Genomic DNA, 25,866 nt, shown 5'->3' on the forward strand with positions numbered 1-25,866 from the left:
TCACTGAATCTGCAAGAATCATAAGCAATTTGGTAACAAAATCGAACTAGAATACAACTTGCTCTCTATGAACCACTTAGTGTAGGAAGAGTCTAGCAGTTTTGTAGGCACGAGTCTCTTGGGGTTATTCATTTGTGTATAAAGAGAAGAGCTCTTGACTTTAAAATACTGATTTAAAGCCTTTGCCAAGGAATATGCGCAAATTCCCCTTCTTGTCCCCCTAAATCACACTTTTACACTAGAGACAGGCCAGATGTATGGGGTGGGGGCAACTGTTTGAATCATTAGAACTATACTAATTGAAACGTGCACCCTAATTTACATTTAAGATCCTTCACAGATGAGGCTACTGAATTGTGCCTACATCAATGCCCATAGCAGAGTGTACGCTCATTTATGGATTACAGAATGGGTTCTCTGCACCCACAAAAATGCCTCCTCAGCAACAACTTTGGGTTACTAAACTGTAGTAAACTAGCATTTCAGCGGCAGATACTAATAAAAATATACATAAAATTTCTTTCAGTCATTTATTCTACTTGATTTGAAACCTGATGTTGTCTTCTGCCAAGTGTAAAAACATTTTAAAGTCATACAAATACAAGTGATCCAACAATCCTGAATACATAGTCCATGGTACAATAAATCAGCACATGGCAGGGATTATCCATTTTATTTTCTTTAGAAATGGATCAATGAAATCACTGTGCTCCAGGAACACACTAAAAAAAATTTAATAGGACTTTTACACCAGGTAGCCTTCCCGTTAACAAAGCTGTACATTGCTTATAATAATGCAGATTGGATCTGGAATAATAGAAACAGGAATCCAGTGCCACCCCAGAGCTACACTGATAGCAAGTACATTCAGAAACAAACCCTCCCCCCCACCACCCCAAGTCTTCAAAACACCTGCAGAGTCCCATTTCTACAGCTAGCTAAAAATATTCCTGTTAAAATAGAAAAAGATTTTTCTACAAAAATTTGGGAGAAAGTCATGACATTTCATCTAAATTGCTTTGCAGACAACTAAGTACGATGATAGATCAGTCTTCCCAAGACTCGCTCTGCCAAGATTTCACCCGGATTCTCAAGTTCCTAAAAATAGTCCAACATTGCCACCATGTGGTCAGAGATGGGCACGTTCATCGGGACACGCGCATTATGACGTCTCTTGGAGAAAACCCATGACAAGTACCTAGTCGATGAATAACCACACTGCAAGTAAAAAAGGAAACTGAATTCTCAGAACTGAGACCTTATGCAGGGAAACCAATTCTAAGTATGGATCAATGTAAGAAAAATAATTTAAGATGTTTTCTGATTAAGTCTTCAGTATCATGATGCTCCCCTCCCTAAAGGCACAATCCGTTTCCGCTCGCTTCTTTCTCAGTACAGCATGTACTCACCAACAAGCAAAATCTACGTGTATGCAAAATGCCTAAGACCATTCATTTCTTTAAACATAAACGTACTTGGAAAATTTGAAACCTTTTCCTGGAGTTCAGGAAGCAATAGGAACTGAATTTTAAAATCATCTTTCACATAGACTTTTTCATTGCAGCCTTTCTCACACTGAAGAGATATGCTTCATAAATAATATTTAAGAAGTTGTCATCATTCTGAAAAACAAAACAGGTAATTGTTAGTGCATGACAGGCATTTTGAGTAAATAGATTAGAAGGTTTTTCCATGTTATGGACCAGATACTTTCAACCTTACTCTATTTTAAAAAGCGAGCCATAGAAGGCTATTTCCCTTACCAAAAATATGTATTATTTCCAAGCCTTGCTAGTAGTCTTAGAAGAACTGTACGTGAATATAAACTTTACTGCAGCAAACATGACTATCTCTATAAGAAGTAACAAGTACACAGAAAGCAGATTTTCCAAACCCACAGTAGATTTGAGTCGACTATTCTTGCATGATAACGGGGTGACAAAACAACCCCATAATTTCTTCTTTGCCCTCATTTACCCAGGGATTTCCTTAAGTAGCTTCCTCCATCAGGTCAGTGCTAACTCCAAGCATGTCTGAAGGAACAGTGAAACACCCGGGGTCTTGATCCTACACTAAATCCCACCTGGGCAAATCCTTGCATCTTGTTTAGCTCTTTTAGACTTAATGCTCCTAACTGATGCTGCTCCTTTTGCTCTGATGCTTGTTTAACTTTTTCCTTCTGAAGATCATTTTGCAAGAATGGGTCAACCCACAGTAAGAAAGAACGTCCTAAGTAGCTCACATAAACATAAGAGGATAATTAAAATGATGATACTATTTGAGGAAAATCAGGAGCATCTGAGACTGTACTTTCATATAATGGAAAATAACAGGTAAGAAATTAGTAGTAAATAACTTCCAGGTAACTCAGTTAATCCTAACTACTATCAAAAACAGCAGGGTGAAATACACATTTTACAAGTACAGTTTCAGAGAGTAAAATCCAATTTTCCTTGACTAGTTTCCTTTTTAATTTCATATATGGTTTTACTACTGTCTAGATGCTCCAAGTATACAAAGATAGGATAATGTGGTGTTTTTAATTTTTAATCCCAAACCAAAAATACAGGGAAAAATGAGAAAAGCCTCTAATTTGTTAAAGATGCTATTTTCTTTCTGGGTCTGTAACTTAAATCGCATTTTAAATAACTTCAACATTCCAATAAGGACTTTTATTTTTGTTCTAAAGCCATACAAGCACATAGTTCTGGCCTAAAAATTTCACCCTTAAACCTGTGTCTCTATTCCTTGTGCTCTGTAGCAGGTCTTTAGTTATATAACCTCTCCAACTTCTACTTTTCAAATACTCATCACATGACAAGTTAACGAAAAAATTATTCATGATCACTCATATCATCCCAGAGCAGTAAACAATCATCTCATACAGAATATTGTTAATGCATTCTCACTTTTAAACCCGAAAAAAAAAACCTGCAGCAAAAGGAATTCTAGCATTGGAACTAGAGAATTGTATTGAATAAACCCAACTAGTATATTTTTAGGTTATCTAACTCATATTTTAAAGTTGCTCACACTCATCCTGCAATTTTAATTTCCCATCTGAATTCCTCTTACTGCTAACACGCATTTCTGAAATATCTGGCAGCTAGGATAATCACCCATTATTTATCCTTAGCTGAAAATATAATAGATATCTCTCTGGCTCATAGGCTGACCTTATGAAGCTTTCAGTCATCTTTGTTCTTTTCTGTCAAATTTGTTATCTTTCCTGAACCTAAAATCAGATGGATTTATCAAAATGCAGTTAAGCCAGCAGTGTGCAAGGAGAGGCTATCACACCCCCGTCTATGCCATAGCGCTCTGTTAACGTGCAGCCATAAGTAGCACAACTTCCAACATATATTTTAATTATTTATTTAGCCTCTAGACAGACCGATGCAACCAATTATAGGGTGCTTGTATCGAAATGGGAATCCGGATTTTAAGCAAAGTAGGAGGATTCTTGGCACTTTACCTGGATCAAGTGTAGCAGTGTTTCCTGCAGCTGCATCTTTGTCATTGAGCTGCTGTTGACCACAGGTGGCTCTGAGGTTTGCAGTGGCAGGAGAAGGCTAGCTGAGCTGGCGGCAGGTTCTTGGTTCGCTGCTGCTAACCGCCCGCTCTCATTTGCTTTTGGTGGAGCAGGTGTAGACTGAGTGAACACCATGGGGGACATCAACAAGGTAGGAGTCACAGTGGCAGGAATGCGTTGAGGTGAGATTACCTGTTTATATAAAAATAAAGTAAATTAAACCTACCTACTTAACTTTATGGGAATAAAGATGATGAAAACTGCACACTAATTAGCAACAGGTACAGAGACTGCTGGAGATTGCACAGTTATGTGAAATCACATATATGGACCACATATATGATTTCTTTCCAGATAAAAAGGTCTTCCATCCAACTTGAGACTGCAGCAATGGATTCAAGTGTGATTAAGTCTGATAGCCAAATAATCTGAGGACAAAAGCATTTTATTACAGAAATGAGACTATATTAAATATCAACACTCTTAGAGAATGCAGCTGTAAAGTCTTCTACATAGGGACAGTAGGTTGTTAAGTTTAATCTTTGAGAATACACTTACATGCAAGTACCACTATTAGAGACTAATCTTCATACCTAATACTAGAAAGTATTTTCCAATTATAACTTTCAAATTACTTTATAAATATGTATTTTTTTTTCTTCTCATTTTCCTTAAGGAGAGGGAAAAGAAAACAGAGATTAAGTCATTTATCTAAACAGCCACAGTGAGCTGGTGGCACTGTCAGAACCAACTCCTAACCAACACTCAGTTGACATAAATCAAAAAGCCCCTCAAAGAGAAGGAAAACCTTGATGCTGCAGCAGTTCTGCAGGTTCCTTCAGTATCCTATCAATGCCAACCTGCAAAGACAAGTGTCAAAGAGTTTTTACTTTTAAATTTTGCAATGCATCTTGGAACTCTAAAACATCCAGGACTAGCAAATATTATCAATATAACAGAAAGTTTATTCACTTAGTTTGCAGATATTAGAGCTCTCTCCAGATAATTCCAGTAATAAATCTTAATCCTAATCAGCCGTCTCCTTGCTATTCACATATCCTTTTTTTCAAAGAACAGAACATACAAAGGAATTTATACAAGCTCACCAAAGCTGCTCTCTTTTGGACTGGAGCATGATTTTTTTTGCTCCCATATGAAGGTGAAAGGCTACTGCATCACTTCACTCTGTGTCTTGGGTTACATTTCAATTTTGAAGAAAAATTATAATTAAGAAAATAAAACTGAGGTTTGTCTCCTAGGTGTGCAAAACAACATAGTTTAATATTGAAGAACATTCATATTTTTGTAGCTTGTCTTACCTCTTAGTTAGGACTGTTCTAGCCAAGACATTTCTAAACAATGTTAGTTAGACTACAATACAAAGAGACATAGAAAGTAATGAGGAGGACTGAGATCTCATGCTGTTTCATGCAAAATGTGGAATGAGACCTTCAGATTGTGCACAGATGTTCTCTGTGAAAAGATTGTTCTCCTGCCTGTGGAAGACTGACTACCTCCAGACACTTACCACAACACTTTGGCTCTACTCATCCATGTAGATGAAGTAACTTCTCTTTAATTTACTTCAAGCAAAATTGGCAGGGTTTGCTTGAAACAGATGATTCTTCCTAATGTGATTTAAACAAAAAATATACACACTGGTCTCCAAGGGCAAGAACCTCCAGCAAAGGGACAGTGGTGAGCAGCTGGAGGAGATGAACTGTCCCACTAATATAGCTGAATCTATGAGAGACTATGTCAAAGACCCAGATGACACGTCCTTCGAAATCAAAAGACATTTCTCTCTAGAGTCCAAGGCAAATAAACAAAATCTGAGACGAACTGTGCTCTTAATATACAGTGACTACTGTCAAACACATATAATGCTGTTGTTTAAAAGACATATGAAAAATTATTTGGTTTCCCTGGATAGAAATGGCTTTTGGGTAGAACTTGCCAAGCATATGGAAGCTATATGGAATAAGCAATATTGCCATCTACTGGTGACACAGCTAACGTCTACAGGCTACTGCAAAACTTAAAATATTTGTGTCAGAAGAATGGAAAATATATGTATCATTTTTTCAGCATAGCATTCGTAAAATGTTGGGGATTTTTTGCTAACAGTTCATGCTCAAAGCTCCTGTCATTTAACAAGCTTGTACATAAACATAATTTTTTTTTTTAACATAAAGGCAAATTTTCATTTTAGATTTAGTTCAGATCACCTTCAGTCACCGGGACAACTGACACCCACCAGAAAACGGGATGCTGACCTTGGCATTACTAGTGCAATTCCTACAGCACCATACTTTTGCTGAAAGCACCAAAAATGCTCTGCAGGGACATAATAGCCTTTGGGCCAATCTTTTAGCTTTGAGTAACTTCTCACAAGACCTAACAGCCCTTCCAAAATGCTGTTGATCAACTTCTTTCCCACAGAACCTAACCTGAGTTGCTTGTTCATCCAGCCTCTACTGAATTATCCCCAGCTTTATCAGGTCAACACTTAAGTCTCTGAGTCACTAATAACAGAGTAGGAGTCCACAGTCAGTTGTGCAGCAATCAAGTAAGAACAATGAAAAAAGTGCAAAATAATCGTTGCAGCATATAATACTCCTTCTCTGAACCACAATTGCTTACTAAGATATCTGTTTTGATGATCTTCAAGGTCTTTTCCACCCAAAACGATGCCATGATTCTGTGTTTGATATTCTGTGTGGCTGCTGGCAGCTAGATGACATCATAGCTGGCAAATTCACTTAACACTATGAACTAAGGTACGTATTGGATCTCCTGTAATGCAAACTGGCACCCTCTGTTGCTTCCTACGCGTGTAGAATCCCACATGCATCAAGTGCTCCTCTGGAACATCAGCACCCGGTGGGTGCTGTGGACCTGTAACTGGTTTTAGTGTCATTACTTAAAACTGAAGAATATTTAATCTAAGAATGGTTCAGGAACTTTAAAGACACTTACTGTTAAAATAAAGCTACAATGCTAACATTGCTTTGTCTTTCAAGTTTAATCATAATTTTTTAATTGATGTTTAACTACAGGATCTTAAATTACTTTTCAAAACAAGTTTAATGTACCTATTGCATTCCTCTCATGCATGTTTACAATCTCATGCTGAAACTGCAGTGAGGACAACTGAAAGGTAATGGTGCGATGCTCACACCAAAGATGCTAGGTACCATGCACATATTCAGAAGATGTAACACTTCATACAAAATGCATTCTTGACGGAAAACGCTCCAAGAAATGAGAAAAATGGGCTGCAAGATAATTGGCCTTCTGAAGAAAACATAAATTTGTGTCAAGGTTATTGTAAGCACTTTTAAAAACATAATTCTGATTAACATAAACACTTAAGCATGCATGTATCTAAAATCAGGACAACTCATGCCTAACACAAAGCATATGCTTAAAAGCACACTGCGGATTAATGCTTTTTTATTGCATCTTAAGCACATGTTACTCTCTGTCCTCATAAGGAATACTTCACAGAATAGGGCTGGCACCAGACCAGACCGAACGCTTCCGCATATTATTCTTATTCTTCAGCTTTTTTTTTTTTTTTGGGTAACTGGTCTCTTCCTTTCCACGTGGGAGATCACAGTTCTGACACCATATGGAGATGCAGCAGAAACCAATTTAAACTTGGACTTGTAATGTGTCAATTGTGGAAAAGACTATTGCTTTCATTTTCTTAGTGCTGCTGATGGATCTAGTGTGTTCCTTTAATGCGATTTTTCCAACAACAGACACTGTCCAGATACCTCTCTATTCCTGTCAGACTTTTTAGAATTTGCTTTTTCTGTATGCTGAAGTAAAAGAGGCAATACCACAAGATAAATAATTACAGAAAACAAACCTTTTGCTGCATTTGTTGTCAGAATCTGCTTTGATCAATTTTGCATGAGCATGTGCAGATATATTTGTGCCAATTCAATTTCACTTGAATGTCTGTCTGCAGGCATGGCAGCACTTAAAGCCTTTGGTCTACAGCAAGGATGATATTATAAAAAGATTAATGTTGATTTTAAAAGCTGTTTCAAATTTTTATCTTCCAATTTTTTATTTTTTCAAAAGTAGGAATATTTCATGTGGCTAATTCATGGCATTCTACAGGAATAGAGACTTGTTCCTTCATTTTTAGCTCCCTCTCCCTCCCCTTTTTTTTTTCTGGCAATCTGTTGCATGTAAAAGAGGCCATTCCTTCCCGATTGCAGAGCTTCAGGTGTCCTAAACAATAATAAGTCTTATTTTCATCACCATTTTTATTCTGTGTATTAATTCTCATAAACAATATTAAATGTATTGGAAGACCTGCATCTAATACTGTTTTGTAGCAGCTGCGGCTGTGTCAGTCCATAAAGCCATGCCTAGGCAGTCTCAATCTGCTTGGCCTGCTCACAGCCATGCAAAGTGAGACAGCCTCCTTAGTTGTTTTTTTTTTTTTTTTTTTTTTTTAAGGCAAACTTGCAGCAATAATTGCAGTGAATGAGACTTGTTCCAGTAAAGATTTTTTTCTTCTCTCAAGCTACTGTCATATTCGTACTCAAGCATCAAATTACTGAAATTGCATTATGTCAGACCTCAGTAATTCCCTTTCCATATTGCAACTAATGCTGGTATAATTTTATTTTTCAAATATACACAAAGTCATTAGCCATATCAGCACCAATATGGATTTTTAATTTGAAAATATATCAGCATATTTGCCATTTTTTATTTATGCATAATGGCTTTTAATGTATAGCCTGGCACTTGCCTCATGTCACTTTTACCTTCAAAGTAGGAATGTCTTATGTCTCCATGCTATCAGTACATTTACCAGTGACTCAGATAATTTCTTTCCCTTATAGCAGGCAAGTTCTATTCCCAGTGAAAAAAGAAGCAAATTTTTGTGCCTCTGGATCCTCTTGTTATTCATTAGTACTCCACTGGAAAGTCAGATTACTATCTGTAAACAACTGATCCTGAATAATTTCAATGACTAATCCCCCCAAAACTCTTCCACACAGAATCAAAGTCATGCTGTTTTAATTAAAACAATAAAAGTAATGATGGCTACTTGCTATATCAAATTCATCTTCCTCTGACCTCTCTCATGGAATTAGAAATCTTGACCTGTCACAGTGTTAGTAACAGATGTGGCCCTTAATTGTTAAACGACTGTTTCAGCCTCTTCATGCGTAGGACAACTTCCTAGAATAAGGAGAATTCTTGGAGTATGCTGAAGTATTCTGTAGTCTTCAATTCAGCTTTTAAAGAATTTGCAATAGAAAAATCGCTTTTGAACTTTACACTGAAAAGGTGAATGCTTTAACATTCGGGTAAGTAACTTCTAGAACGCACCACAATACAAGTCAGACTCCAGTACAACACAAGTCTTGAGGACAGTCTGTCCACAATAAAGGAAGTTAAAAGGGGCTTAGATGCTTGCTCATCCCCAAACAGTATATTTAAAGACATTCAAGTGTAGAAGATCCTACAGAGAATAAAGCTGTTAACAAAGACAGTAGTTGTCCAGGATGGGACATTTTGTAATTGCACATGATGCTTTTCTGAAGAACAGAAAAATGCACTCATGAGACACACACAGTCTCTTGGCATCTCCTGAATTTTTTAAGATACCAATCTGACTTTTAGGGTCACAATCACCTGAATTAAGGGGTTTGGAGTTTTTGAAGGCATTCAGGCACAACACTTTTTTTTTTCCCCAAAATAAAACATAGCAAATAAAAAAAAATTAACTAATCAATAGCTAGAAGTAGCAGTTACGGTATAAGATAAATAATTCAGCAATATACAAATACTTCCAAAAACTGCTGTTAGAAAATGAGACCTTTTAAGCACTTTCAGCAAGTGACATACAAAGGAATGCATACTTGCACAGAGAAAGCTATGACGAGTTTTTTAAGAAAAAATAATTCTTAAATCCCAAATATTACACTCAATAACCAGCAATTACACACAACAGCCTGAGACCAAGTATGGCAACTGAAAACTAGGTGACATTTCAAAATGCCTCTGGAAAAACCCAAGACTGCAGTATTTTTGGTCATTATCAATGTGCAAGAGATGCAGCCTTTAGTATTTACAATATCACAGCTTACTTCATGTTGTTAAATTATCACCTGCAAAATGAATGACATGCAACACGTAGGATGATAGTAACAAGAATATACTGGCCAAAACAAAATGAAGACTAACCTTACAAAATTCTGAGTTGAAAAGATTGCTAGATTTTAATTTATTTATTTATTTAAAATTCTGAAGTTGTCCATTTACCTGAAAGAGAGAGCTCTGTTTCTCTGTACCCGGTGCCTTTTCTATCCAGGAATCCAGTGGTTTCAGCGTATTGGTATTCTGAGTAACAACAGGAAACTTAGCTGCCAAAGTTGGTCGGCTGGACACAGGCAACTGTTGTTCTTGTTGCACTATCTGGAGTTTTTTCAATAACTCTTGAGGTGAAATCACCCCAGAATTGGCTGCTTGATTGCCAGAGAGAGAAAGTGACTGTCTAGGAAGTTTGGATTGTTCCTTACCAAGTGTCTGAGACTCTAAAGTCTGGCCTGGTAGGGAACCATTGAAATACACCAAAGGTGGCTGGCTCATATTGTTTACTGGTGCTGCTGGTGCTCCAACAGCAGCAGGAGTCCTGCTGAACACAGAAGCTGTTGAGTTCACAGATCCCGTTGCACTGGGGTCCATTTTAGTCACTGACCCTGACTGACCCTGTAATTTCTGTAATAAGCTCTGAGTGCCAGCGGTATCCTGAACTACATGAGATGTTGCAATACCGTGAGAAGTCACAGGTTGGAAGAGTCCTGTGAAAGTCTCACCCACAGGGTGGATATTGCCATTTTCACAGAGTCGGTTCTCAGGAAACTCAGCAAGCGGATGAAGGTCTGTCCCACGCACCATAAGCTTCTGAATGGCGGGGCAAAGCTGCTTCTCTGCAGAGGGCGAATGCCTGCTAGGTTCTTCATAGGACAGTGAACGTACCACACCCTGCCTAACAGGAAGGTTCTCTTGATGCTGTTTATTAAGCGGTTCTGAGACATCTGGCTTCTCCTGTTTTCCAAAGAGTGCTGTCAAAGACAAGTGCTGTGGTTCAGGATCCACATTCTGTGAGGATACAACGGAAAAAAGTAAACATAGCTTCCCCTCATGCATAAGTTACATTAAGCGACGACAATATTTAGCCAGCAGTATTCAAGGAAAAGCCGAGAAAGCTGCAATGCTCTTTTCTCCCAAGAGACTTTTTAATAGTTTTGTCACATAGGAAGGGCAAGAAGACACTTGTCAAGCTGCTAATGTGGGAGAAAACCAGTGAATCTGAGAGATAGCAGTGGCTTCACTTTAAATACCATGAAAGAGCATCTTCCCTTTCAGCCATCAGTATAGTATTAGTAAGAGACAGAAATCTCCCCTTGTGTGCAGCTGGGCCACTTGTTTATCTCCCTGTCACAGCTGAATTCAGTTTTTAGGATTTTGCAGCATGATTTAGCTTTAAGATATATCAAGAGATAGTCTTTATTTAGATTAACTGAATTCACATAAAGAAAAAAACCACAAAAAATGTGGTCCAGCAATTGACTAGACCAGCTTGCAATCAAAGCAGCATCTGAAAATTGAAAGACTAGTATTTCTTCCTTGAATCAGGATAGTATGCCTGTAATTTATATGCTTCACATCATATGGTGGAGGTTGAGGGCTTTTTGTAAAACGGATTTGGTTTTCATTAAAATAATTCCTTACTGTGGTTTCACCTCGAATTCTTGCATTGAATGGCTACTCAATTACAGCAGCACTAGGCAGAAAACACACAGAACATTTTACCTTGCTTTGCTGAGATATTCGTTGATGCTGATTTTCACTAGGCTTCACTGGAATTGGCTTGATTAGGTTGGGGTTGCTATAGATGGCAGAGGAACTGGTTATTTGTTTTGGCTCTGAGCAGGTCTTACACTGCAACAGAAAAGAAATATTTTTTAGTAAGTGGGGCAATATCTTTCCCCATAGTTCAACACTGTAATAAAATCCAGACATAGTCAAGTGCTCAATAACCAAAAATATTAGTTGCAGCACTGATTATGAAATGCTACGCTATTGAAAGAACTACAGCAACTGCAACCTAATTTTCTAAACCCACAAAGCATATGTAAAAACAAAACACTCAGATCCAAGATTCCCTGAGTATGAGGCTTCCCTCTAATTTAAATCTCAGTTCTCTTTCTTACCTTCTGCTTTTCCAGCACTTGGGGGGTGTGGGGGGGAAGCAGCACCTTAGAAACCAAACAACAGACATTCTTTTCCTGCATCAGTAGGCAGCTAGAAGTAGTTTAGATACATGAAGGATTAATGTGCCCATAAAGGACATTTAAAATGCTTTTTGTTAAAAACTGGAATTATAACAAACTCTTTTACAGAAATATTCCGCATTGTGGGAACTTGGAGGATGCATATATCTGCACAGAAAAATAATTAAAGATTTAATCAATTTGTAGAATCAGTATGTTTTCTTATTAAATATGACAGGATTAATAACAATATTTATAAAAAGATGGGCAGAAACAGATGACTAAAAGTGATCAGGGACATGGAATGACTGGCATTTGAAGAGCAAAGGGCATGATTTAATTCAGAAAAAACGCACAGAAAATGCTGCATGAAAGAGAAATAATAAATGGAATAGGAAAAGGTGAATAAGATGGTCTTATTTACATTGTACAAAAATTAGGAATATAGTCAATGAAACTAAAAATAGCATTGGGTAGACAAGGAATGCTACTGTCAGTAGAAAACAGTGTATTGGAAGTCATTGTCGCTTGATACAATTGAAACCAAGAAACTGGAAAGATGTTTTCAAGAATTAGCTAACAAAAAGTTAATCCTATTAGCAAGAATATTCATAGTTAGTTACCCGAATTTGACGGGCTCTAAATTTTATGCCACAGGACTAATGGCTGGGTAAGGAATGATCAGTTTTCGTTTCTCATTCTTTCCTCCAAAGAGCCCTGTCTTGTGCATTACTGGGGACAGAACTCAGGACTGGACAGACTGCCATTCGCACGCACAGCAGAGCCACTGCTCTGCGATTATGAAAAGGTCAGAGTCCTCTCCAGAACTTTCCGGGATGAACTCCTTAGGATGTAAATATGTTAGGTGAGAAAATAACACCCACTCTCAAATACACAAAACTGATCTTTTAATGCATTTCTGACACCTCCTGCGACAGTAAACAAAGACACACTGGTTCCAGGGCTGCTCAGTAAAACAGAAGTTGAGTTCTCGAGGGTACTCGAGAGGCTCTAGGAGGTACTCAGTGCCATCTTTGCAACATTTGTCCTCAGGAATCCCAGGCCCCTGAGGCTGCTGGGAAAGTCTGGAGTAATGAAGACTTACCCTCTATAGGGGAGGATCAGGTTAGGTAGCACGTAAGCAAAATGGCCATACACAAGTCCATGGGACCAGGTGGGATGCACTCATAAGAGCTGAGAGAGCTGCCTCTCTCATTGAGAAGCCACTCTATTTTTGAAAGGTAGTGGCAAGTGGGGTTCCCAAGGACTGCACGAAAACAAGTATCAGCACTATCTTCAAGAAGGGCATGAAGGAGGATTTGGGGAACTTAAGGCCAGTTTGCCTCACCTTGATCCCTAGGAAGGTGATGAAACAAATGATTTCCTACTGGAAGCCATTTCTAAACGTATTAATGACAAGAAAGTAATTTGGAGTAGCCAGGATTTACAAAGGGGAAATCATGCTTTATCAACCCAACAGCCTTTTATAGTGACATGACTGGCTCAGTGGATGATGGGAGAGCAGTGGGTATTGTTTACCCTGACTTTTGCAAAGCTTTTGACACTGTCTCCCATAACATCCTCAAAGACAAACTGATGAAATGCAGACTACGTAACTGGACAGTGAGGTGGACAGAAAACTACCTGATCTGTTGGACTCAAAATATTGTTGGCATGAAGTCCAGCTGGAGGTCAGTCACTAGTGGTGTACCCCAGGGTTTGACACTGTGGTCAATAGTGTTTAACATCTTCATTAATGACCTGAAGGTTGGGGCAGAGCAGGCTTGCAGACAGTACAAGACGGGGATGTGTTGTTAATAGACCAGATGGTTGTGCTGCCATTCCCCAGACTGTCAAGGTCCGTCTGAAATGGGCTGACAAGAACATGAAGTTCAACAAAGGGAAACTGAGGAAGAATAACCCCATGCAGTATACATTGGTGCTGACCGATTGAAAAGCAGCCTTGCAGACATGGACCCAGGTGGACAAGAAATCAAATATGAATTGGCAACGTGCCGTTGTGGCAAAAGGCGGCCAACAGCATCCTGGCTTGCATTAGGTAGAGCATGGCCAGCTGATCAAGGGAGGTTCACCTCTACTTAGCACTGCAGTGCTACGCCCAGTTCTGGGCTTCCCAGCACAAGACAGACGCAGACACACATGAGTGAGTTCACTGAAAGTCTATGAAGTTGATTTGGGCACCTGTCAAGCAAGGAGAGGCTTAGTTTCCAGAAGAGAAGGCTCGGGGTTAATATCAATGCGTATAAATACCTGATGGGAGGAAGTAAAGAAGAACCAAGCCAGACTCTTCTCAGTGGTACCCAGTGAAGACAAGAGGCAAAAGGCAAAAACCAGAATATACAAAATCTTGTTTAAACTTAAGATTTTTTTTTTCCACTTTAAGGATGTTTGAATACTGGAACAGGTAGCCCAGAGAGGTTGTGGAGTCTCTGTCCATGGAGCTATTTAAAACCTGACTTAACATGGCCCTGAGCAACCCACTTTAGCTGATACTCCTGTAAACACAGAGGTCGGACTAGACTATCTCCAGAGGTCCCTTCCAATCTTAATGATTTTGTGAGTCTCTGCTGAAAAATCATCTTGCAGGTATTTGGATGGTCAAGGACTTCTCCAATGAATTTCTGAAGACATGATCTTGCAAAGTAGAAGTGTAGTTCTACTCGTGTACCTAGCTTTCTTCTATTGTATGACAATTTTTGGTTCAAATGTTGGGTCTTAGAAATAGCTTCAAAGCATGCACAGACAATCATGCCACAGAGTGGTTAGCTATTTGGTTTGAAGAAAGAACAAGCACCTGTCTCTTCTTTCCTGCTATACTCCTACTGCGTAAGGTGAGAAACTTCCTTAAGCACTAGATTGGAAAAACCATGAAAAACAAAGTACTGACTTTCACAGTAATGCAGAGCTTCACAGCAAAATTTAATTTCAGTTAAATATAAAACCACGTAGCACGTGGCCCACAGCTAATCTGAGCAGGCCACATTCGACTTGTAAATATATTTAACTCAGCTACATTTTTGCCCTCTCGGGGGGGGGACGACGGGGGACGGGACAGGGACGGACACGGACGACGACCCAAAGAAATAATTTTACTAGAATTTGGTATCTTATTCACCCAGAGCTCTTCTACTCATCTCATAGTACAGTGCAAGTTTGATACCTAAAGATGTCCCAAAATTCAAATAAAGAGCTAAGTCCAAAGACTATTCATGGTCAGCAAAAGAGTTTTCTTTTAAAGCTAGTCCATGCTTACCTCCCTTCTCTACCATTCAAAGCCTGATTAATGGAAGCACTTGACAAAAAACTACACTTAATTGAAGTTTCAGTTTTGCTTTGCAATTCGTATTTAAAATAGTTATAAATGGACTGCTATGAAAAAACTTAACAGAAAGAAGCCATGAAAAAAAAGTGTAGAAGACAAGCCTAAACAGTATTAAAGCTTTTACACTAAGGAAAAGTAGCTCCAAGTTACATTTATCAACGCACTGCTTAAACAAATTGTTTTCTTAGGTCTTCCGAGCTTACATGCTGTTATCCTTGCATTTGAGTAACTTTTTTTTGTTTGTTTTCTACAAGCCTTATTTTATCATTTCCAAGCAATACATATGGACCCTCAACAATGTCCTAGTACAGAGCCTTCTGCAACCTCATCAACTTTTTAAAATTTTAAATACACTAGGACAAATGACTGAATTATTCTTAAAGCACTTTCCCCACTTAGTTTCTGACTGGTGACTTACGTTGTCTCTCATTCACTTAATTAACTAGGTAAGATGTCTAATTGTCATTATCAAAGGTTTTTTTCATAGTTCAAATATGTGCTTCCCATAGCCCCTATTTGATCTGTACTAAAACAAGTGAATCTTTTGTAGATTGGACATATCATCATTCCATAGACCAAAACCACACTTCAGTAAGGTTAAATAGCTTTTTTCCTCCCAAATTGTTCTCCTTCTACAGGATGCTGCCTTTTCTTCAATATTTCTCCTTCTTAGTGCTATTTTTCAGCATAGCTTTTTGGGAAAAAACATTAAGCATGTATTTAAACTTTCTTCTTTAACATGATGGATAACACACTCTTGCATATTTCACAACAAGTTCTGCAGAATTTAAATAAATCCATTTGGCCATTATCTCTCCAGGATATTTTAATAGGCTGACTTCTTCAGAAACCATGAGTACCTTAGATTCCACTGTCATCTCTACATGATCACAGAACTAAGCATATAAAAATGAGGTGAGAAGCAGTAGTGTTTAACAGAGTTATCACTGTAGGAGCATTTTTCAGACCAAATTCCTCAGCAAAATGAACAGCAGTATATACAAAGGCCTATACAGAATGACATTGACCTGACTTGGTATCATTCCTATGATTTGCTAACATGGCTAGTAAGTTGGTATCAAAACCAGGGAAGTATACTGAAGAGAAAAAAAAAGCCTGTGATGATTTCAAAGGAATCTGTAACTACTCGAGCTCAGAATATAAGGTCATTTTGGCAGATGGGTAGTAGCATAGCCTTGCTGATGAGTAAATTAGGAGCACCAGCATGACATTTTAAGCAACTGTCAGGTGGACAGGTAAATAAGATATGAGATGCCATCATCATCAAACAGCAAAAAGCAGCATGAAAGAAATGTCACCATGCTCTTTAGTGATAGAACCAGAAGAGTACTCATCAGCTCTGACATCTGACAATTACTACATCTTGTTTCACAGGTCTGTCCTTTAGTCATGTGTCGAAGCTATGCTCCTACAAAAGATGCGTAAGAAATCAAAAGGTTCTAAGATCAAGTCAAAGAAATGCTAAGCAACACTGGAAAAAACCCACAGACGTATGTGGTAAACGTTAATCAAAAAGAACAAGACCACCACTAAGGATGTTTTAGGCAAGTTTAGTATAGACAGAGACATCCAAGGCAAACAACCGCTCTGTGTTGTGAGATTTCATAGTCTACCTGTACAGTATGAAGCTCAAGCTGAACAGAACATTGTCAAAGGAAAGAAACAATGGATAAGCATGGTACCTCAGTATTGCAGTTCTCCTGAAGCAAATGCCATGTCACATCCCAATTTCATGCTTTGCAGCAAAAACCTGACTTTGAGACATGTGAATTGCAAAGATCTATCAAGTACAGTGAGGAGATGCTAGAAGACTTGATACAAGGAGAGAAGGCCAGCCAAGACCTGATGGAACTTGGAAGAGCTTTGTAGATACGTGGCTATGCTGAAAGCGACTAAGTTTTGAAGTTGTCAGAGCTTGAGCACAGAGCTAGAAAGCCCTGGAAACTAGGGATTTCTACCTAGCTGATGTAAAGCAGCCACAAGACAATATTAATGAACATCCACATGAAGGTGTACGAGGTGGTCTGCAGATGAGAGGGGCTAAGGAGGACAAGAACTGTTTCAAAGAAGAGCAGTAGCAGAAAGGATTTTCAGTCTGAGCCATGTTTAAATGAGACATACAGAACCAATTCAGATTGTTTAAGAATAGTAGCATAGGTCTGCATCATCCAGGCTGAGTACAGCACAGTGCCCTAAGGAAAGCTAGGCCTTCTGGATCCTACTACCAAGTCTTTCACACAGTTAACAAATCAAAAGCTAAAGCACCTGAAAACTCCCAACACTTTAAAACATTATCTTCTCCAAAAACCACACGGAATTAAAAAAAGGAGAACATATTTCATAACAGATTTCAGCACATCAGCATTGTAAGTCACAAGACATACACTGGCAAGGATGTACATGTCATAAAGCAGCCAAAAAAACATGACTGCTCTGAAATATATTGACATTAAATGCAAAAATGGTTGTCATTGCCTTTATTTATCACACCCTTCCTAATTTTATACTACTAACAGAACAAGAAAAAACCCACATATCCAGTTCTTAAGAGGTAAGATACTCCTAGTGCTCATGTTCCAGATGAAGAGGAAGTTTCATGTTATTTCCTTAGCAATCATTTAAATGCAGAAAGATTAAAGATGAAGTAAGAAGCAAGTTTGCAAAAGATCTTATCTGCAAGGGAAAAAAAAAATCAAAATCCTATTATTTAAACAACAGATCTTCTAGAATTTCTTCTCCTTTGTTGTGATTTTCTGTGTGCTCGTGTAGAAATGGAAGGTAACTTTTTAAAAGATTTATTACCTCCTCCTCATAGAATCTGAGGACAGCCTAATATTTTTCCAGTTTTCCATTTACAGTATTTTTAAGGTTATTTAATGAAAACTGCTTAAACATTTCATAATGTCTCAAATCACACTCTTTTATACCAAGACTAGATACTGATTCAGTATAAAAACATAGAAAAGATGCCAGGTTTTGGAGGTTTTTGTCCACCATAATACATTAAATCCCTATTACAGAAAATATGAAAGTCCTAAGCTTCAAAAGAAGCTAGACTACAACAAAAAGGACTACATTTCACCATAACTCAAATAGTTTGCTATTATCTTTCTGAGGATCTTATTAGTAGCCACATTTCAGAAAAATAACTTTTTCCTCTCTTTAAATTGCTTATGTTTAAGATATATATCTCTAGACTCAGAGCACTTATAAGCTTTATTATTGCATGACAACACATATGAAATACAGGAAACAGCAGTAGGAACCTCCAGGCTCTGTAACAATTTGCAGTGTATATATGAATAGTTAAAATTATTAGATTTTTATTCCCCAAAGTAAAATGTTTTTGATTGCTCAGTAATACAGAACATTATTAATCCATTAGTTACTTCTTTATTTAGAAGCCTCAGAAGACCAAAGCAGCACATGGGCTGAAATCATACTACATTTCAACCTTTTCATTTCCTTCCATTAGTAGTTGAAAGTAGCTAACAACCACAATTAAAAGCAGTAACTTCACTGCCGAAGGTCTCTTCTGAAGGAAGCTATTTGTACAAACCACTGAAACTATTAGCAGGTTTAAATACTCAGAAATACTTTAAATACCCAGAAAGAGGACACAACTTTCAGGTGCTACTCAATAAGCACAGGTGCTCTAAGGGTCAAAATGAAAGCCAATTTATATTTGTTCTTACCCCCCCTGCATTCAACAAAGAATCAATCATATACATGCTCTCCTTTCAGAAGTTCCTCTGAAGCAAATTCTGACAAAATTGTTCTACCAGCCATTTCTAAACAAAATGAGAGAGCACACCATCCAAAATCAGTTTCACTTTGAATAAAACTATTTAAAAACAAACAAAAACCTGCTATGTTTTAAAATGTAAAGTGTGAGCATGTTGGCATCATATATCACCAAAAAGAAATGTCCTCTTTTTATAGACAGCAGGTCTCACCTTGGTATACTCATCTTTGGCCTTGGTAAGCATCCGTAAAATATCCACTTCTTTGTTATTAGCAGAATTAATGATCATTGGGGAAACTCCTGTTCCCGTGCCCTGCTGTGCTTTGAATTGTTCCTGCTGAGTTAGGCTGAAAGTTGGAGGTGAAAGGAGAACATACAAGACAAAAAACAGATAAAATATAAAAAGTTTAACTATAACTACTTTACAATAATTAATCAAAATGCAAATATTTGCATTTTTCCCCCATCTACGGTAAAACGTGTAAAAAAACCCCTCTATTAAAACATCTATATTAAAATACAATTTGACCAGGCATGAGATTAATTTTCTCCACTCTTGAATACACTAAGCCATAGAGTAAAATTTCTGTAACTCAGTCACAATTTTTATACCCAGAAGGAGCAGGGAATTTAGAGTGTTATTCAGTTCTGTTGGTGGTGGAGGATGGCAAACACACACAAATCAGTCATTAACTACTAGCAAATGACCAATTTCCTGCCCCAGCTGTTTTATTATTATTGTAGAATGCTGAGAATTAAAAACACACAGCCAATTGGCTGAGCGACAGGGTATTTTTTATCTATATGCAACACTGCTATTATAAACTACTACACGTGGTTTACAATTGCATGAATCCTCTGAAAAATAGTTTTTATTGTAGTAAATTACCAGTTTGAGGGTACCTAATCACCACCAAATGAAACTTGAGCTAGTTAACTAAAATTAGCTGTCAAAAACCTAGGCTTCCTAGGGTTTATTGCTTATTTCTGTAAATTCATCCCCATCAACTATTTCTTGGGTCACAACTGACTCATTTTAGAGCTGTAGGATACACAGCAAACCCAACAAAACCCCGTAAACAAACCCCCACCATTGTCACAGTCTGCGTTTCACAATGTTCTGTCACTGCAAAGTGAAAAGCAGCAGGTATTACTTTAAAAAGAGATAGAGAGGAAACACGACTACCTCCCCATCCAGTACTTTATAACAAATCCCATCTGGAACATAGTGGTAGAAGAGTTAAAGCACTTTGGTATGGATCGTGATGTGCGAGGGTGAGCCTCGTTTGGACTTGTACTGCAGGGCATATAAATGGGCTTCTGGGCACTTGGTAACTTTGGCAATTAAAATTGATGTCGCCTCCTCAGCATGCTACTGGTTACAGAAGCTGTTAAGACTGGGGACAGGTGACCTCAAAACGAGAGATTTGTAGGTCTGACAGTGCCTTTGCATTGTGCTCTATTAGTATCTAATGCTGTCAGCTTGACCATATCTGCCTCCCATGGCTTTTCTTGGGATGAAAGACCTGGGTCTACATCACCCCTCCTCCTGTCCTTTAAAAGAATCGTGACACAATATGTCCAACCCTATATACTGCAGGCAACCGATATATCCAATCTCTGCCTGTTCCTCTTGGGCCCCTTTACTATAGCCTCCACATTATACCTCTAAAAAATTTAGATTGCATATGTTGATAAAAATTTTTAAGACTTCAGCTCCTTCCTCCTCCAAACAAACATGAAAACCTGCAGAATGAAGTCATAAGAAAGGGATCACTGCAAACAAGCCATTAGGCCAACCAGATGGTAGAGCAGAAGAATAGGCCCTGTCCATCCTGGCCATGTGAAGAAAGCAGTGACAGTGAAAGAACTATCCATGATATTGTTAGATTAAAATACAGCTGAGAATACAGTTCTGTTTGAAATTTTAATCTCTGACTTGATTGCAAAATTAAAGATTGTATAACATGCATAAAATAATATTATTATGTACATAAAAGTAATTAATTTAAAGCTAATTAAAGTCTTGCTTTACATTCCAAAAACAAAGTGGATTTTGTACATATTGCTAAGAAATGAGGAAGCAGGAATTCAGCCATGAATAAAACCAGGATAAAAATCACAGAAATTGTATTATTACAGTATGCCTTCATGATAGCCCTCACATTGATATAGGGGGAAAAAAGGTACCAGCAACATTAAAAAAAGAAAATCTCACCAAACTGAAAAATATATTAAACCCCCAAAGAATACAGTTCTTTAAAACATCTCTGAGTCATCAGGAAATAAATCAGATGAACTGTTATGCTCTGATGTAGCTGGAAAGCTGCGCAGCAAATTATGAAAAAGTATTGCAATACAGTGACTTATTTCTGATTATACAAAATGCAGGTGTGTGACAATTTTACTTGCAATGAAGTCTGTAAATATAGGTTTAAAGTAGAAAGGTATGACCATCCTAGTAATATAATGTGCATGTATGTACAGAAATACATACATAAAGCAAGCACAAAAAATCTTGTTTACCCATCACTTACTTTTTCATGAGCTCTGCAATTCTTTGGCATTCTTCCTTATCATAAAACCAAATCCCATATATGGACACTGTAAATGCACATCAAACACAAACTATGAGCATCTTCTCAAACAGCAATTCTACCTGGTAGATATTTAAAAGTTACCTGTAAATGAATTTTTAAATTTATTTGTTTCTTATGTGTTCCCCATCTATAAACATAAAAATGACATCTCAGATCCTTCAAAAAAGATCAAAGGCATATCTCCAAGGATGTAAATTACAAGCTCTTGAACTTTCAATAAAGGCAGAGGTGTTTGATCCTTTTCTTCAGAACAGTAAACCAGAAGGTTTTTTGTCTTTAAAACCTTTTCCTCTGTCATTTTTTCCAGTTGTTATATCATATCCATTAGACTCCAGTGGCTAGTATACTGCAGGTAGTGTTGCAAACATACATAAGCAAGATCTGTTTAGTTTTCAACAACGTTCAGGTCTATCATATATCGAAGTTGTTAGAGTAGTACGGACGCACCTCTGCCTCCCTGCAGATTTCCTATAATGTTGCCTGTTATTTTCACCACCAAAGAAGTAATAATCTGTAGCCAACTCCGGGATTAGAAAATCCCTATCTAAATTCACACCTCCATTAAAGTGAGTGCCTGCAGCTTTGCCCAGCAACAACAGATTTCAATTTACTTCTAGCTGAAGATTCTCAAACGTACACAATGCTAACCATCATGATTGTAGTAGCCATAACGGAACTGTAGTTAGTGCAGCTTCCACAGTCAACATAAACAGGGAGGTTTTTTCCACTCACAACCATAGCTCTTACATAGCTCTTGTAAGACAGCCTGGGAATAAATCTACAACACAGTCTCAAAACAATCTGTCCACATTTGTCAGGGTAACTGTCCTATTTTTAACCTCAGGCACAAATTGCTGTGAGAAGAGGAAGGGAGAAGCACTGAAAGGGTTAACACGGATCTTCCCCTCTCTATCACTGCAACCTTGTGTAACATCCATGTTCCCTTTACATGATATGGTAGCAAATAGGTAGCTGCTGTGTTTCTTCCCCCCTTCCCCTCCTACCATACTGCAGGCCAGAATTTTCCCTTAATTGTACTAAGAAATGGCAATTCCTAACACGTCTTCAAACATATTAGGGGCTACGTTTTATTTGAAAGGGGCATAAATGGATTGAATACTTGTTTAAAAACAATTGCAACACTAACCCTGATCATGTCATATTTCCTTATTAGCAGAATCCAAAAGCAATCACTTCTTCAAATTCCACAGAACCAAAACTATGGCATATGAAGTATAAGTTGGCTTTGTTAATGTTTGGAAAGAAAACGAATGTACAGCTGTTTGTAAGACACAAGCGTAATACTTATCTTCATTCCCCCTCAAATTTTCAGCCATGTGTTGTCTTTTTTATAGCTAAAAATGGTTCAACTGTTTAAAACAGCATACTGATGAAAAGCGTAAGAAAACCCACAACCCATCAGCCATCCTGCAGACATCCAATAAATAATGTTTAAAAGATGTACAGTCATTTTTATGATTAGCTTTTGAAAAGTGTGATAATGATTTCTATTATTCACCTAAAAAAAGGCAAGTAACATAATATGCGCCGGTGATTCTACAAATATGCAACACGAGCCGATCTGAACTGCACAAATAATCTGGTTTGTAACACAGATATTAGTATTAAAATATGCATTTAAAATCGACATTAATATTCTAACATATTCCAATAAGCATCCAATAATAAACTGCAAACCAGTAGAAAAGTGTGTGAAAAATTCACAAGGTTCCAAAACATTAACCTATTACGCAAAACTACACATCCTTCTGACAGACCACATTTGAAAACTTGCTGTCCATATTACAAGTAACTCTATATTCTTCAATGCAACAACACAGCAAGCAGACTGAAAACTCCAGACAAGTCAAATTTGCTTTAATCAAGATTGTTATAAAAGAATCTCCAATGCAGAAGAGTATTTATCTTTGGCCATCTGCTCCATCTTCTCAATTATTTTTTTTTTTTTAGTCTGCCACAGCTGGTGGCATCAGCAATATGCAAGACAGGTTGAACAGCTTCACCTTTTGACCAAATTGATCAAACATGTCAGACTATTCATGAATATCTAATAAATTCGAAAGCCGACAGTCCCATTGAAATACTGCAGTGCTTCCGGTCACTGAAAGCTGAAAGACTGGAATCAAGAGCGGAAGCAAGGTTGTTTACCTCAACTCAGTGACAAACACCAGTAAACTTTTTGATTACCAGTATAAAAGACTGTTTCAGATTTTACAGAACTACAACTAATATACTGAAATACAACTGAAACAAATGCACACCCATTTCAGATCACAGAATAAAGACGCTGTCTGTCCCACCAGACCAAACCACCACCAATATATCACATCTTAACTGAAGATTTAAGTCAGGATATTGCAGATCCTGGGACCTTTAGCCTAGATGTTAGCTGAGCTGCAAACCCACCCACCCACACTTACTTTCTTACCTCAGTCAAATGGTACTTTCAACCCAGACTAGGAAGCACAGCTGAAAGCAAGCTAAGACTGAAACCCAACATCCTCTGAGCTTGCAGCTCACCCATTCAGTAGTGAAATTTTCCAGAAGTGGACAATCCTCCCTTCCGCACATCTCCCATCTGTCCAGAACATATAAACACTTCAGAAATACACTGAGAAATAACCACACAGCTGCTCCGTTTGTTATGGCACAATGTACTCTGAGGTCTTTAATGCATGGGAGAATGATGTATCAGTGAGAAGGCAATAATCTGGTGGAAATCTGAGATACCAGGTACCCAAAGTACGCTAACTATATTTTTTCATATTGGGCACTCATCACCTGGAGTAACGATGACATAAATTCATACTACAGTAGTATATTCTGCTATAATCTACATTTAAGGAAACAAAAATGTAAATAATAGTAGTAAAAATGTGCATTAACGGCCATTTCCTTGATTAATGATGAACACAAAATGGCAAAGACCCAGGACCAGCAAAAGAACCTAAGATGATTAGAAAAACTGTAACTAGCTAGGAACCTGGCACACTCTCCATTAATAAAAACTAAATATACATACAATGCAAATTTCACTACAAGCTTTCTACCAGCATGAAAACACTGCATGTCTTATCAGGATTAAATCTGAACAGATTACTTTTATCCGCCCTCCATCTCTATCAGACTGTTTGACAAAAAGGAAATCCTGATCTAAGTATCATCTGTAGAGTGGTAATTTCACTAAAATGTTCACATGTTAAAAATGAATCACTAAACAGCGGAGGCACAACTGAATCAGTAAATAGCAGATGCATAAAGCAATGCCTTCTACTGCAGCACAGAAGAGGAAATATTAAGTCACTTTTAGGCCCAGCTTCAGCTACAAAGTTATCCAAGAAGAGATTTTGTAAAAAACAGAAGAAGAAAAAACAAATCGAAGTCAAGTATCTTCTGCTAACTAAGCCAGTTACATGAAAAGCAGCTAACAAAGGCCCAACAAGAGCTAGTTTTATACTGACAAGAGGGTACACGTCTATTCATCCACTTTCAACAACTCTGAAGTCATTTACTAAAAGAAATGAAATTTAGTAATGAATTAATCACATTGAAGAAAAAAAAAGGCACCAAAGTTATGAGGTTGTTAACAAGATTACACAAAACTAGAAGGATATAATGCAGCTATCAAATCAATGAGATACTATTAATATTGAACAGGAATAAGTTAAACAAATTACTTAATCTAATTGAAATGATGAAATATTATGAGATATCGGTCTTTGGAATTTTTAGAATTTGAAAAAGGTAGGTTACTCATAAATCAAAACTGAAAAATTTTAACAAAATACATGAAGCTCGTTTAATACAGCTCAGTGATTGAATTTCAGGAAATGTATTATTTAATTTTTAAATCACAACTTCAGAGCCAATTCTAGAGCTTCTTACAATTTTCATTTTTTGGCTATGGACTTCTGTCCTTACAATCACTAGAGCACTTGATACTATTTATAAGCAGAAGCTGACAGCTGCTATCTAGCAGAATTATAGATGACAATTTCTAACCTCTCAAAATCTGAAACATTTATTTATTATGATGATGAAGAATTTCTTATCAACTTTTATAATTCATGCTAAGTATTCTATTAAAAAGGAAGGCATTTTCTCTAGGATTATTTATTTTACTCTTCATTTGTCTAGCTTCAACTTCCAGCTATTAGATTTTTGTCTTCTAGATAGACGTTTCCATTATCAAAGTTTTGGGTTCAGTGTACCTGCAACACATTATTTTTAAGCTATTGCTCTCCAGACTGCATGCAGTTTTTAACCTTGGTAAAAGTAAATAGAGAAAT

At 37.5% G+C, this 25,866-nt stretch overlaps 1 protein-coding gene across 1 annotated transcript in view; it reads right to left on the reverse strand.

The window, feature by feature from the left end:
• Positions 1-516: 516 nt before the first annotated feature.
• DCP1B (decapping mRNA 1B) overlaps positions 517-25,866 on the reverse strand; it is a 46,386-nt gene continuing 21,036 nt past the window's right edge. The window contains exons 4-9 of the mRNA XM_054839095.1: positions 21,494-21,560; positions 19,168-19,303; positions 11,387-11,515; positions 9,833-10,672; positions 3,476-3,724; positions 517-1,622 (exon numbers count right to left, since the gene is read on the reverse strand). Of these exons, the coding sequence (XP_054695070.1) occupies positions 1,542-1,622; positions 3,476-3,724; positions 9,833-10,672; positions 11,387-11,515; positions 19,168-19,303; positions 21,494-21,560 (1,502 nt within the window). The 3' untranslated portion in view covers positions 517-1,541. The remainder of the gene's footprint in view (positions 1,623-3,475; positions 3,725-9,832; positions 10,673-11,386; positions 11,516-19,167; positions 19,304-21,493; positions 21,561-25,866) is intronic.

This window comes from Grus americana, chromosome 1 (assembly GCF_028858705.1).
Source record: "Grus americana isolate bGruAme1 chromosome 1, bGruAme1.mat, whole genome shotgun sequence".
Taxonomy (NCBI): domain Eukaryota; kingdom Metazoa; phylum Chordata; class Aves; order Gruiformes; family Gruidae; genus Grus; species Grus americana.